At 40.7% G+C, this 15558-nt stretch overlaps 1 protein-coding gene across 3 annotated transcripts in view; it reads right to left on the reverse strand.

Annotated features, from left to right (window-relative positions):
* The window catches only part of FHOD3 (formin homology 2 domain containing 3), a 783635-nt gene that overhangs the window by 33468 nt on the left and 734609 nt on the right, over positions 1-15558 (reverse strand). For 2 of the 3 annotated variants that reach the window (XM_019520693.1, XM_019520696.1), the window contains 2 exons: positions 12768-12958; positions 10481-10673 (listed from right to left, as the gene is read on the reverse strand). In XM_019520693.1, coding sequence (XP_019376238.1) covers positions 10481-10673; positions 12768-12958 — 384 coding nt within the window. Of the gene's footprint in view, positions 1-2141; positions 2166-10480; positions 10674-12767; positions 12959-15558 lie in introns of all 3 variants that reach the window. The other variant, XM_019520685.1, reaches the window with a different exon arrangement.

A 15558-nucleotide genomic window follows, 5' to 3' on the forward strand; every position in this document is an offset into this window, starting at 1 on the left:
TGAATACTATCTTTTACGTTTTTTAGGGGCCTCACGGGCCAGATGCAGCCTGCGGGCTGTATTTTGCCCACCCCTGCTGTAGTACCTTACCAGTTACTAGCGACTGAAGAACTGTGTATTTGTGGGGATTTTAAGTACACACCAATGTTGTTGAGCCTGAAATAACCCCTTGCTGCATAGACAAGCTGGTAGTATCGAGTCAGACTGAGAAATTCTGTAGTCTAGGTAGAATTGCCCAATATTCTGTCTGTGGTTGTACTTTGCATAAAACTGATGGTGTTTCATGTGTTTTTGTTTTGTTTTTTTGGGGGGTGGGGGGGAGTTCTGTTACTGGGAAATCCTGCTGGCAAATTTTGGCCCTGGACTGCAAATTTGCAGCATGAGACACATTTTAACATTTGCCATGTATGGTTTGTGTTACCACAAGGAGGTCTGCGGTGCCACAAACTGCATGCCCCTGCATGTCTGGATAAGGCCATTGTGTCTAAACAACAGTTAAACTTATTTTGTTTCCTTTTCAACATCTGTTAGCCCTGTAGATATGGAAAAGCATGCTGAATTTCATTCCTTCTTTTGCATCAAAAAACAGATTGTTAACTAGTATTGCATTACAATGCCAATCATTTAAATAGAGAGAAATCCACTGCACATTTATATTTTGGTATGCTACATTATAAAGAAAGAATTTAGATCTACTGCTAGAACCAATGTTAAGTTTGTATGGCTCCAGAAAAAAGAGCAACTTTTTACTTGAAAACATCTGAGTTGGAATTTACTGACAAAATGATTCTATTTTAATAGTATGACCTTTCAGAATAGCTGAAATAGCAAATTAACCAAATAACAACACCAGAATCCTTACAAGGCACTGATATAAATATACTTATTTGATAATTTATTTCTGATGGCACATGCCTAAATGTACTTATTTGAGATTTAGTTCTGATGGCACATGCCTAGAATTAAAAAAACATGCCTATTGTTTTTTAAAAAAAATCAGCCTGAAACATCTGAAATCAGAAAATGTGCATGTACTTTCTCATCATTTCTCATTTAAGAAAATGATTAAATGGTCAAATGGTTAAAAATATTAGTGAGACACTTCTACAGTGCATGCAATTCTTAAGTCTATAAGATACTATTTTAAAATTAGTTTCTAGTTAACAGATAAAAATGCCACCAAAAAAGGTATAATCATCACATAACTTTTAGTTGGGATACACACATTAGTCAAATCTTCACACACACTAATATAATGACATACACTGTTCCATGTAATTGGTTTAAATCATCATTAGAAGGATGAGGTCCCACATGTAAATTACCCCCAACAGCTTAGCCACTTGTGCAAATGACTTATTATAAAACACTCAGCATTCAGCCAATCAAATTGCTTGATTAGCCAAACATGACCAATGTGATTATTGTGAAAAAACAATGTCCTGCAGAGTGAGATGCTGCCCATGATAAGGAACTGTTTAATTGTGAATACAACAAGTAAGTTACTTAGTACATTTATTAAAAATATTTGTTTATTCCACTATTACATTTAGGAATATATTATTTATTTACTCTATTACTACATTTATTTATTCATTTTCAGAGACACATTTCAGGATCACTTATAAGAAATTCATAAATGATCCTACAGTGAAGCTGTCTGGGATCAAACTATGCCTTATTCACAATTCACAGAGTGGGGAGAAAGTCACTGTCTTGTAATGCCCCTATCTCAGGAGGTTTGAACTGCTTATAAAATAATGCAACTTGTGCTTCGTAAAGCATTGATTATGCAGATGTGATGGGAATCTATTTTTCTAGCCGTGTTCAGTGTTCCCTTTGACAATTCTGGTTACTGAAGCGTAGGCTAGTTAAAAGATTTTTCAGTTTAGACAACAGATACAAGGGAAGGGAATAAAATATGTTTTGGGTAATAAGGGACCCAAATCAGGATATTTAGGAAAGCATGTGGTTAAAGCTACTATGTAAACATACAGTCTAATGATGGAACCAAAAATTCATGAGAATAAATAAATATGGTACATAATTCCAGCTAAACATTCCATAACTATTCATGTTAGAATTAGATGTCACAGCACATGGGGGATGTGGAAATGGCATGCTCTTTCAAAGAACCATACCTCGACATCCTCCTCTTCATCAGTCTGCCGGAGGAGATAAAGGATAGGGCAGAGAAGGACAAAGAGCAGTGTTCAGGAAGGATTGTATGGTTAAACCGTAACAGAGTCAAAATTAAGCACAGTATTGTTAAAATAATGTTGAGAATAAAGGTAAACAAAAAGGCAGCGAAGGAAGTACAAATGCATATGCAAATGAACAGAGAATACAGACTAGCACCCGAACTGGGAAAGGTTTTAACTTAAGAGGTTTTAACATATATATATATATATATATATATATATATATATATATATATGCGTTTCATTTCAATCATGGAAAAATGGGGATTTTGGGTTATTTTTTTATATCATAAAATTTGTAATGTTTTTATCAGAGAAAACTAGAATCCCTGCTGATTTCTCCCTGATAAATTTGAAACTGATGGCATGCTATCTTGCCCCTCCATCAAATCCTGTAATATGATGGTGTCCCATGGAACCTTAAAGTTGCTCTCTCCCTGGTTGACTGAAGACAGGTGAAAATCTTCCTTACTCTACAAGCAGAAGCTGCAAAATGTAGCAGGTCAGATGGGCCAGGATATGCTGATCTGCTTCACTGGGTGAAACACACATCGTGGGTCATCCCACATGTTGATCATGTGGGACAATTGGCAATGTGCTCCTTGCTTACGGAGATGCACCCCTGGCAATCATGGGGTGCATCTCTGCAAGCAGGTGCTTCCAGAGCTTGTGGGGCCTGATTCTGCACAGGAATTTCTGGGGCATGCAAGATTGGGCCCCTCAAGCCCCAAAAGCACCTGCCTGGCACAGCTGAGACTGCGGGCAGCTCCAAGCTGCCCATGCTCTCCTGCCATAAAGCAAACAGATGTCTGCCACAACAAAGCGGCACAAATTATTACTATGATTACAAAAGGCAGTAGCCTTCTGTCATTGCCACAAAATTAGGCATTTATGGCATGACAAAGGCTATGAATGTCTAGTTGCTTTTGCTTTGTGCTGCCATAAAATTTGTTATAGCAGTATAAAAACAGCATCAATTTCCATCTTACTGTACCAAATGATGAAAAAGGCAGGTTTGCCTGGTTGGCTTTTGTCGCCTCAGCCCATCTGCGAGTGAAAGAGAAGCATTTCTCACTTTCTCCCTATTTCCCAGCTAACAGGAAAGGAGGCTCTGTTTCTCCTTCATGATTTAGGAAGATTACAGGATTTTTCCTCTATTTAGTTCATATTAGGCAGAGAAGCTGAGGGAGCCCAGACACTCTTTCTTCTGTAATTGTAATTGGTTTCTTGGTGGCTATTTTTCCTGCACACTTCTAACTGCATGTCGCTAGGTGCACCTACATGTGCCAATTTAAGGTGCTGTAGCCATTTTTAATATACATTAAGGGCATGGGTCTACACATGCGCATCCCTAATGCACCTTAAAAATGTTGATTTAGGCTAATCATGTCTAAATTTGATACCTGCCTGAAGCAGGTATCAAATTTAGGTGTGACTAGTTAAGGTGCTTTCAGGACATGTAGATGCCTTAAGGTGACTTAACACTGTGTATGTTGACTAGTGGGCCGGAGCCAAGCCCGTGTGGCCCCACGCTACCACCACACGCCACCAAGAAGAAGCAGTGGCAAGTGCTGTTCTTCAAGGCATAAACACTGGAGCTGGAGCAGCAGTTCCAGCAGCAGCGGTACCTGTTGGTGTGCCAACCAACTTGGGACTTAGTCCCAAGCCCCAGAAGTGCCTGTCTGGCTTGCAACTTAGTCTCAAGTTGGTTGGCATGCCGACAGGTACCACTGCTGCCAGAACTGTTGCTCCAGCTCCAGCATTTGCACCTTGGAGAACAGCACCTGCTGCTCCTTCTTATTGGCAGTGTCCGGAGGTATTGTGGAGCCTCGCGGGTTTGACTTTGGCCCGCTCTCACCTGACACTGGGAAGGCAGGAACACAGGAGGGGGTTAGGGCAGCGGCCAGGCCGGGACGGGGCTGATCACACCCGGGGGGCTGAAGGCTCCCACCCCCTTGGCCAACGCTGGGTTACACTGCCCAGCTATGCTGCCGCGGGCTTCGGGGTACCAGTGGGAGGCTTGGTACCCTGTGACCAGGCCCAGCACTGGGTGCAGCTGCTTCAAGTTACTAGACATGGCCTGGGGACTCAGGTGCACCCTCTGCTTGATTGAATCCGAGCCACCTCTGGCTGCAGTCCAGCAGCCCTGGCTCTGCACATACCGCTAACAGACCCTGCGGCCCCCAGGTGGCCTTCCTCTGCTCTCCCTGGCTAGGAATGTGCTCACTGTTCACACTGCCCCTGGCCACATGCTGAGCGCGGCACCTTTTAGCCACCCACAGCCTGGGGGCTGTCCAGGGTGCTGCCCAGGGTAGGCTGCAAATGCATTCAACTAGTGAGTCACATTAAGGCATCTTAAGACATGCATGTGTAGACATGTGCCAAAATCACCTTAATGCACCTTTGGCTAAGGTGAATTAAGTTTAGGCGTGCATAAATTCATGTGTAGACAGGCCCACTATGTTCTTTTGCTTAGTGCTTGGTTCTCTTCCTTCCCTTCAGTGCACTCAAATATCTGGAAGCCAGAAAATTTTCAATTCATGCTTCAAGGAAGCCCCGTATCATTTGAAATTGTAAAAAATCAGTTAATAACTCTCCTAGAGAGCTCTGATTTTAATCTTCTGTTGATTCCCCATCCAAAAACCTGAGGCAGATGTTAGCCTTCACACAGCACATCTTTAAAGTTAATACCTCAGTCTGCATAGGCTAAGCTACCTATGCCATATTTGACATAATACACATAGGACACATCCAGATGAGGACATATATGCAGGGATGTGCATTTCCTGCAGCACAAATAGCTATTTGTACTGCTTTTTGCCCCATGGAATGTCCCTTTGTACACACGGCAAATTGTCCCAGGTGGGGTAGGAGAGGCAGGGGCCAGCACTTGTATTAGCCCCAGCAGCCTTATCTGGGGCCCTGGGGGCCTCCCGGGGCAGCAGCAGCATTGATTTGGCTGCACAGAGCCTGGCTGGCAGCCAGAGCATGGCTTTGGCCAGGCAGGATCTCCCAGTGTCAAATTTTGGCACTCTGCTGCAAATTAGCGGTGCAGCAAATGGGTGCATGTGTGCTGCATGCGCTTTGTGGTGCCTCAAACAGTTTTGAGGTGCCACACATTGTGCACGCTCATCTGGACATGCCCATAAATACCATTTTGCCACTATATACCTGTCACCTACTTAACCTAAGCAACTAGATCCTACTTCATTCTCCCTTTAAAGAAGCAGCATCAACATCATTGCGACTCTTGCACAGGATCAACACTTTGGAGACCTGTATCTTGGGCTTCACTCTGCCAAGGAGTTCCTTCATCTCTTAATCAATCTGAAATCCATTCCCAATAGTACCTTACTTTACAGTGGCATTAGGAAGTTAAAAGCACTGATCTGTAAAGAGCATGTAGAGATCTTAAGGTGCTATGTAAATCCTTGAACAAAAAAACCTATTCATTTGCTTATTCCCCACTTCCAAACGTAGGCCCTAGTTTAACAAAGCATACAAGTTAACGCTTAAGTTGAAGTAGGTGAACAACCAAAAGGCTTAAAATTTTTGAGGGACTGGAGTCATAATTCCCTGACACCAGGTATTGGAAATACTCCCTATGGCAGCAAACATCTAAAGTCCTACCCCGTAAGAATTACTCTCAAAGTGAAACAAGGAGTTACTTAGTTTCCTTTAACTCTATTTCTCTAAATGTATTAATTAATATTTTAATGTGCAGCCAAATTCCCAGTTTTTTTGATATTTGGGGGTGTGGGTTTGTAAAAATATAACGTTCTACTAACTTCCCTCCTGCAAGCTACTAATAGAGATTTCTGATCTCTCCAATTTAATAATTATTTTTCTGGGATTGATACTTGCTGTTCCAAACACATTCATTAAAAATGAAAGTTTTATTTGTTTTGGCTTTCATTTAGCTTTCAGCACAATCTCTGTAATAAGATTAGCTGGGACAGTGCTGAGAAGAACATTAACGTTGCTTTTTAAGGGTATGTTTTAAGGGTATGAGTGAGCTGTTTGTTTTTGTTTGAACACAGTGGCCCTGACATGCAGCCAAATATTTTGCAGTAGGACCTCAGCAGGTATGTTCACTTTGTTATTTGCATTCTGAAAGACTGTTTCATTTCCTCATCACAGGGAAAAACAGCAATGTACATTTCTCAGGAATAAATAAGACACAGAAAACTATAGGAGGAGTTTGGGAAACAAGGGCATATTTGTATTCCAGTAACCTATACAAGTGTTAGATAAGTAAAGGGACAGAAAAAAAAATCTGAGGGCCATTCACAAGAAAGGCAAAAGAGCAGAGGAGGTTGCTCAGTGCTTTCCCCAGAATCAGCCAGCAACCCATGCATTGTGCAGTATGTTATACAAATGCAACAGCAGGAGTTTGCCAGAGAAGGAAATATGGCTCCAAGTCCCTTCCTGCTTACCCACTTAATATAGTGAGAAGTAATGCTGATCACTTATATCTGATGTAAATTCCACCACTCGCTCCAGCATATTTGCTCAGCTCTCAAAATACTGTCCATCTTACCTGCACCAGTTGGAGTGCAGTAGGTGGCTACATAGAATCTCATATCCATACCTGAGGTCTGAAAAGGCTGTAAAAGTAATTCTTGTAATTTAAGTGGACAGAGGCTGGGACAGAATGCAGCCCTGTGATTATGATAAATCAAAGGAAACTCTCTTCCTCCAATGCTACATATACACGTATTTTTCCATTTATGTTTAATGCACTGAGAAATGCTTTTGAATTGGACAAACATTAACAAAAGTCAGTATTATTAAACTGTACTGGGAGGATTCTGTCAAGACTGTACAGCTGTGGTAGCTGACTTTTAAGGCTCTTAATGTCTCTGGTTCAAATTCAGCACAGCTTTTGGGAATAGAAACGTTAAGGTGGCATAAAAAGCAGTGCCATAAATTTTGGAGACATCTGTTTATATCACATACTAGTCTTAAAACTAATTTTAAATCTCAGGCTCAAATCTATAATTTAATTTCTTTTCTATTTTTCTTGTATGGGTTTTCTGAGTAAATGTTAGTGATGCTGAAGGCAAGCTTCTCTGAGTAACAATGACAATATACTGTTCTTTCATATTTTTTATTCGTCTCTAATAAAGACAATATACAAGTGAATTAAACTGGAAGTGCCAACCACATTTTTACTTAAAGAAGATAAAAGTGAAGATGTTAGAGATAAAAAAGTTTGTGTAAAAATTGGGAATCTTCCTAACAGAGCTTGCTTTTCAGACCTAGCGCTACTTCATATGTAAGCCACTTCTGAAGCTAATAAGAGCATGCTCACTGAGGGCTGCTAGAGAGAGAGTTTTGTATGAGCTTGGCTATAAAAGAGATAGAAGGCTTGTCTACATTGTGGCAACAGCATGTCCTGGCGAGGCTGTTCCCAAAAACACCTTGCCCATGTATCCACAGGTATACTCCGAACTCTGAAACACACTCAGTCTCCAAACTCTGAAATACATTTGGCTACTGGCATATTTCTGGGTTTCGAGTATGCAAATGGGAGTGGGTGGCTGGGGCATACTTGGAAATGTTCTGTCTGGTGTAGGCTGCTGCTACATATGCAAAATGCAATATATATCTTTTCGATCTGGAAATGTGAAAATGTCCTGCTATTCATCATTTATCTGCTACAAGAAATGCTAAAAAATGAACACTATTACCCATACAGCTGACATGTAGGGAAGAATTACAAGGAAGGGAGTGATGTATACAAGTCATAACCTCCATCCCCATAACTCATGGCAGCAACTAGACACAGTCCTTTTTGACAGTGCTTGATAGTTTTGACAGGTCACTGCTGGTAGATATTAGAATTCTATCAGACTACAATAACTTTCTTTAAAAAATAAACCAAAGGCCCTGAATTTTTTTTTGTTAATGTTCTATAACTGGATGCATATTCACAATGAATACTTGACATATATTGTTTCTGTCTTTCACATATCTAAATATCTAATTTAAAATGAAAAGTAGCAACAAAACAAAGCTAAATTGAAAGCTATAAGAAACTCGCTTCACTACTCTCCCACATCCAGTCACCTCCCATCAGGCGCAATTCCTGACTTTCTTTTTGGGCAGCACTGGCTTTGAAAAGGTTGAGCATGTCTCTGTAGCTATGTAAGTGCAAGCAAAGATTAGAGGAAAGCTGCAGCAAGTCCTTTGATGCAACTTTATCTATGGCTTTACCATGAGCCATAATATCAAAACCAAACTTCAGCTCAGGGTACACCGAGTTCATAGGTTTACTATCACTTCTTCAGTATTTGCAGGTTTGCTGCTGATTCTGTGCTTCATTATTCACAACTAATTACATTTCAGGTCTACATGAATCCACTTTACCTACTATTACCTAATATTTTAAGTGGTTACATTTTATAAATGTAAATCATAATAAGTTCTGAAGCTTCTATGTGCCACTGCTAGTTGTCCCCAGGGAACGCACATTCCCATTTGTGGGGATGCACCCTTTATGTTCTACTGCTGCCATTTCTCCCGGTCCTGGGAAAACAGAAGCTCCTACCTGCTTGCTGCTTAATGAACACATACAAAGTACTGATGCGACTTGTAAGGTGAGATATTCAATTGTCAGTCCCTCTGGCTAGTGTCACAGATTATCCCTTTCAGAATATTATGAAGAAATCAGAGGACAATTGCAGAATAAGACCTCAGTTCCCTAACACAGAGTTTGAAATTGAGCATGTCTTTCTCTGGTATTCTGCACAACTCTAACATTCCCTCCAGGGGAGGCAGATATCCAGAATTTCAAAGGATATTGCCAGGAAAGATCTACAAATGATTGTGAGTCAATGACTTAAATACAGTCCCAATTTGAGTCTGATATTGTTTTTTCTTGACCTAACTTGCCTAAGCAGCTGGCCATAAAATGGTAATCAGCTCAGGGTTTTCCAGGCCAAATCAGAGGTTGCTTCATATGTGATGAACCACTCATGTCTAATCGAGACTCCAGATTTGGATTTTGAGACAGCTGGAAACTTTTATTAAGTACTGGCGCTCTTTAAAACTTTATTTGGACTGAGTGAAACTGCATCAGCTTAAAAGAAGGTAAAAAAAACTGAAGGATTTTAAAGCTCACTCAGAGAAAACTAATGATATTTTTACCAACATAGTGTGAGCACACTCAGCAAAATTTGTCTGAGAACCTAAATTAGTAATCTATGTTAGAACATGACAGAGGCCTCACATTATTCTCATGTAAATTTTCTTACAGACGCATGTGCTTTACTGCAGAATAGACTAATGAGCTCCACAGTAAAGCATCACCGTGCACACATCTGCCAGTATTAGAGTGCAATAAACTAATTAAGTCTGCCCTAAGGTAATACTGTTGGGGACAGTACTATCTCACATTAGAGTAAGTAACTGCACTGAAACATGTGTAGATGGTGACAGGGCTGGTTGGGGTACAAGAATGCTAAAACACAGGGGCTGCCTACTGCCTGGCCACACAGCTCCACACTCTCAGCACCGGCATGCCCCAGCCAGCTCCTCCGACACTCAGCGCTGCCACCTGGAGCTCAGGGCTGACTCCCGCCTTGTCCCCTGCTAGCCTGGGCCTGCTCCACCCCAGCTCAAATTGCTGCTGTCCTGGGTGCACGTGTAGATGCTACACCTGGCAGAAGTTTCCTCTGGCTCAAACGGCTCCCAAGTTTATTGCATTGTGTTAATTGCATATGTAGCTGCACCCACAGAGTAATATTTAAGAGCACAGGTTAGAGTTTTCAGAAATAGAAGCCTAATGTTATATTCCTAACTCCATTTATTAGCACTTCAATGCGTGACCAATATTTTGAAACATGACCTAATTCAGCAGGCCTATATATTTAATAATTTTGGACAATATTTCTCAGGAAGCCTGACTCAGTTCCTTCTCTGTTCTTGGCTGAAATCAGATGTTGTATATGAATTTGTCCATACAATATGTAGAAAAATTCATTATGAACACCTAATTTTGTTGTGTTCACAAGTTGGTATGGATTCAGAAGCATTTATAGACAATGACAACCTCTTCCCCCCCAAAAAAAACCCAAACCAAACAACTGAAAAACCAAAACAAAATCCAGTCTGCTGCTAACGTTCACTTACACGAGAATAGATATGGTACATTATTCCTAGTGGAGTGACTCTTTAATAAACGGTTAGTGGATGAAGCATGGCAGCTAAACTAACATTTATCAAAAGGAAAGCTTCCCAAACTCTTGCAGGGGTTGATACAGTTTGCCACTTACATCTGTGATCATTTTCCCTCTGGTCTTGTTTCTTTCCCTGTGGTTGGCCCGTTTCTGTTTCTGCTGTAAAACTCGTTCCCTGGTGGTGCGATATTCCAGAGCGAATTCACTAATAATTTTGCAGAATTTATTGATGTTGACTTCACGGATCGCATAGGGAGGGTGGCCCATAAACAATAAAAATGAGTGGAACCTAGAAAGCAAAATGAATCAAAATTTTGAACAAGCTTCCTAAAAAAGATTCTAATGATGAAATAAAAAAAACTTTTAACATTTCCATGACAATCAATTTCACTTGATCCCCTTATTGTTTTATGAGCTCTTCTCATTTGTTTCCCCATGCTGAAAAGTTTTCATGGATGCCTTAAAATATTACTGGCATGGTTTATAATTAAAAACATATCACAAATAAAAGACTAGTTGACAATAACTTCATCTCAGCTGAGTTTCCCATGCTGATAAAAGAGATAAGATGTTTACAAAATCCTATTCATTTTATGTTACTAATTTGGCATATGAATTAACAATTTCATTTCAGTTATTGAACAAAATATTTATTATGTTTTAACTCCACTTGTTTGTATTAAGCAACTTCAAAGAGACTATTAGGATGTTGGGGAAAGTCTAGACAAGACGAATTAAGATTTACAGACTAGAAGCACAGGAATAAAAGTATTTCTGGTTCATCAAAATGACCAGAAATGTTGTAACATCCAAATACTTCAGCTCAGGGTACACTGAGTTCATAGCTTTACTATTGCTTCTTCAGTATTTCCAGCTTTGCTGCTGGTTCTGTGCTTCATTATTCACAACTAATTAAATTTCAAGTGTACATGAATCCACTGTACCTACCTTTATGCTAATAAAAATAATTATAACAATGGAATTGAAAGATGTGATGAAATGGAAGAAATATTTTGGAGAGGACTAACAATATTTTAACAGGGTGGCCAGTCCCCTTAAGAGGGGGCAGCCAGCCCTTGTGAGTGGCTGCAGCTGTGGGGAGATTACTGAGAAAGAAGTGGCTCACTGGGAGCTTAAAAACCCCAGAGATGAGAGCACTGGGACAGCAAACCGTAACATGAGAACAATATGAGAGAGAGATGGGCTGAACCACTGCTGTGCAAGGGCCAGAGCCAAAAGGTACCCTCCCAGTGTCCGGGACAGGACAACCAGGTTTTTGTTTGCTTGTCTTATTTGGTTGAAGACTACTGATTGGCATGAACTAGCTGAGGAGATCTTGAGAGAGCAAGAGTCTTCCTTGAGAAGTCCACAGGCGAGGTGACCCACTTACAAATATATTATTGAAAATATCAAGTATGGGGATGAATCCACTGTTATTATCCTATTACAATATATGTGATACATCCAAATGAAAACTTGTGATTTCAACATTCCTTAGCTGCAGCTAGGGTACAATTTACCTGGGTGTGGATGAGAATTCATTAAGAAGAAAATAGGCTGGATCTACACCTTTGATTTGTTCATTCACAAGTTTAGGACTGTTCAAATTCCAGAGCAGAGTTGAAACCCATAGACTGTATGTGTGTGCAGTAAGTATACAAATACATTGCCTGCATATAGTTGGTATCATCTCGGTCGGCTTATAAAACTAAATTTACAATTATTATGTTAGCATAGGCATCTCAGAGTACTTTAACTAGAATGTAATGCCAATTATTCAAATGGGATGAAACAGTAATTCTTAAAGAAAGAAAAGGCATGATTCTGTCTTCTGGAATGCAAGCTTGAGACACCTGTTTATGGATAGAGTACAGGTCTTTGTGCATTATTAACTGCACAAGATATGTACAGTAGCTATTCCAAAGATAGCTACTGTATTCATCCTTTTCTATGGCAAATGCCTCATTAAAGATGAAAAAGATTTGTCTTCATAGAAACTTCAGTATTTTGCCAAAGGTATTTTGTCCTATTCTTGTCTATAAGAATGCAAGCCAATCTCCCCCCACAAAAGGTATTTGCTAAAAAGTAGTAAATACATAATCATCTTCCCAGCATTCTCCACTTGTGAAATCCTGGCCTAATGCAGTGCCAGGCATTTATAGGTGCCCCAGAAATCAAGAAAAGAGAAAATAATTGCTGAGTTTGTTGCTTTTGCTCAGCAGAAATACAATATTTGGTAGAATTCAGGAAATATTTGGAACAAATGAGCATCTCTTATCAAGCCTTCATAACAGATATCTTGGTAAATGCGCTTGTGAGAATGTGTCTTATAGAGAGTTTTAAATAAATCACTGATGTTCCCATCAATGCCCTACTGCTGTACCTGTTAATTATTCTTCTATGAACAATCTTGAGAATTATGATTCTTTCCGCACAGTCTTTAAGAAACTCAGACATTTTTTGCTTCAGCATTGGCTTCATTTCATGCTTTGCTATGGCCTTGAGATGATCCCATGATGCTTTGCACCTTCTTTCCATCTGGCATAAGTTGTCCTGAAGTTGTTCAAAATCAACCTGAAAACAAATGAAAATTTCAGCTATTTTGACCTCAAAACTTACAACACTGACCTTGGGCATCTAAAATGTATAGCCAAGATACAAAAAGTGACTGAGATAGTACTGCTTAGTTATTAACACATATCCCGTTTCCTACCATCCTGTGGGCATGTGAAGAAGAAATGACTGTACTTGTTTTTGGTATACAGACCCTATAGTCATCCTGTTCCACATGCTAGGCATGTCTATATGAGTAAATGTTGTGCATTTACATGTGCAGAGCTATTAGACTGCAGCAAACTAATAAACTATGTAGCAAGTTAGTACTTGTAAACAGAAGTACTATCCTGCTGTGGAATTTTTTACTTTGCAGCACCACATGTGTAGATGCAGAACAGGGTGCAATTGTGCCCAGTTATCTCAGGCAGCAGAAGGCGACACTCCTGTCTGCTGATGAGCCACATGGCCGACCGCTTTATTGGTGGTGCATATTGGGGTTGGGTCGAGGGTCTGTTGTTAGGTTGGAGGAAAGAAGGGGGTCTGTTGTTGGGAGGGAGGGAAGGAGCAGGATCTATGGTTCTTGGGGTTGTACTGTGGGCTTGGGGCCTGTGGGTGGCTGCCCAGGGACCCTATTGTGGGGGGTGGAGGAGGAGGTGGTCAGTGACCACCTTGTGGACATGGTGCTCTGGCCACCACTGCCAGAGGGGGAGCACAAGGAACATCCATGACATGCCAGGCACAGTCTCCTAGGACAGCATTCTGGAGGCCTGTGTCAGCAGGCGGCGGACTGTTTGGGGCGACGGAAGCATGTGGCTGGGGACCAAAGCATGGGGTAACGTTTGACAGAGTGGGTCTAGCATCTGGGCATCTGCAGCCAGTGCCTGGACCTCCTTCAGCTGCTGCAGGGGGCAGAGCAGGGTAGGAGCAGCCCTGGCCTAAACTGCTCTGCCCTGGCTCAATTTGCTGCTGTCCTGAGCACAAGTGTAGATGCTGTGCCCAGGAGTAGTTTACTGCAGAGCAAAATGCTCTGTAGTTTATTCAGCTGCATTAATTGCATGTGTAGATGCGCCCAGTAGGTAGCAGACTAAGGTACTTAAGTGCAATTCTATTCTACCCTGTTAAGTCCTTGAAAAACTATCAATAGAAAAGGTGGGTGGGTTGTTTTCTTTGCTGCTTTTTGTGACTTAGTCTTATGGGGCAGATGACATTATTATTACAAAAGTTGTTGCATTAATCAATTTCCAGGGATTTGAACAGAGTGCAATCATCCACTTAGACACCGAATAGGTGGAATAGAATCTGGTTTCTACTATCAAAAGAATGGAAAATATTTTAAATTTCTGCCCAGCTTCTATAAAGGGATGTAGTAAAGTCTCCTGTTTGCAGTCAACAGTGCATACTACATAAAACACAGTTTCCCAAACCTGGAAAGCACATGGACATAGCCATTTCTCCATGTATAGTTTTATTGAAAGGTGATGTTCTAAAGTAAACTGTCTGTTCACATGCCAGAACTATATGTTTTATCTTAGGGAAGTGTTATCCCAGCACAAACCTGCATCTCTAGGGATACTATATAACACCATTAGCTAGGAACAAAATCATCATCACAGGTTTCAAAGTCTATGTTAATACAGTTAAGATAAATTATGACATCCTCCAGTAATATTTATCAGGAGAGAAGCCAATAAATTCCACAAGAAGGTGAGCGGGAGGTTGCCGTTTACTCATAAACCAAAAAAAGGTGTTCAAATTGCTCTGGTTTACCAAGGCCACTTTGGATACATTACTAAAACAAGGGCAGTATGTAGCACTGGCCAGCCACTGTACAAGCCATGCATACAGCAAATGGAAAATGTATAAATGCCCAACTTATTCTCCTTGCATTCCCCAGGAAAAAGGAATTTATTTGCAAATACCACTTCAAAGCAGAAATGAGCCCAAGCCATAAAATACAGATTTAGACTCAGATTCCAAACACCTCAGAGTTTGAGGATGCTAGAGTCTGGTATTTTGGTCCATTTTTCACTGCAAAAGGGAAAAACAGAGCTCAACAAGGGTTGGGGGGGGTTCTCTTTGCATGCAGGATAGGAAAAAGCTGCAGCTAGTTGTGTATTCTTTTCAACTTTTCCTATTCTAATCTATCCGTTGGTAGTGTAGTTATTTATTGTTAATTGCCTTTGTCATGAAGGAAAAGTACAGCACCACAATACTGCCGTTAGCCTAAAGGCAATTATCCTACTGCAGTTAGCCTAAAGAAACTGGCCCTGGATACACACTCCCTTTTCACACACAATTTAAGTTTGGGATTAGGATCTGAATCTTCCAAACTCAGTCCTCCCTCTAATGTAGCACATTTACTCACATACACCCCCCACCCCTGAAATTAACCTTTTGAAATTAGGGTGCATGCCTTAAGGGAGGAAGCTGATTTTTCTTCACTGGACTAGAAGCGGGAAGACCTTGTTGCAAGATGCCTGCCATGTCTCTCCCTCACTGTTAACCCTCTCACAGCCACAGCTGCTGTAGTCAGGATTTCCTTCAGTCATCCATGACTGGAAAAATCATTTTTTTTCATTCTGCTGTCCAAAAAAAGAAGGTGCATGTCTTATTGGGGG

Source organism: Gavialis gangeticus, unplaced genomic scaffold (genome assembly GCF_001723915.1).
Source record: "Gavialis gangeticus isolate Ggan-Ray unplaced genomic scaffold, GavGan_comp1, whole genome shotgun sequence".
NCBI lineage: Eukaryota > Metazoa > Chordata > Crocodylia > Gavialidae > Gavialis > Gavialis gangeticus.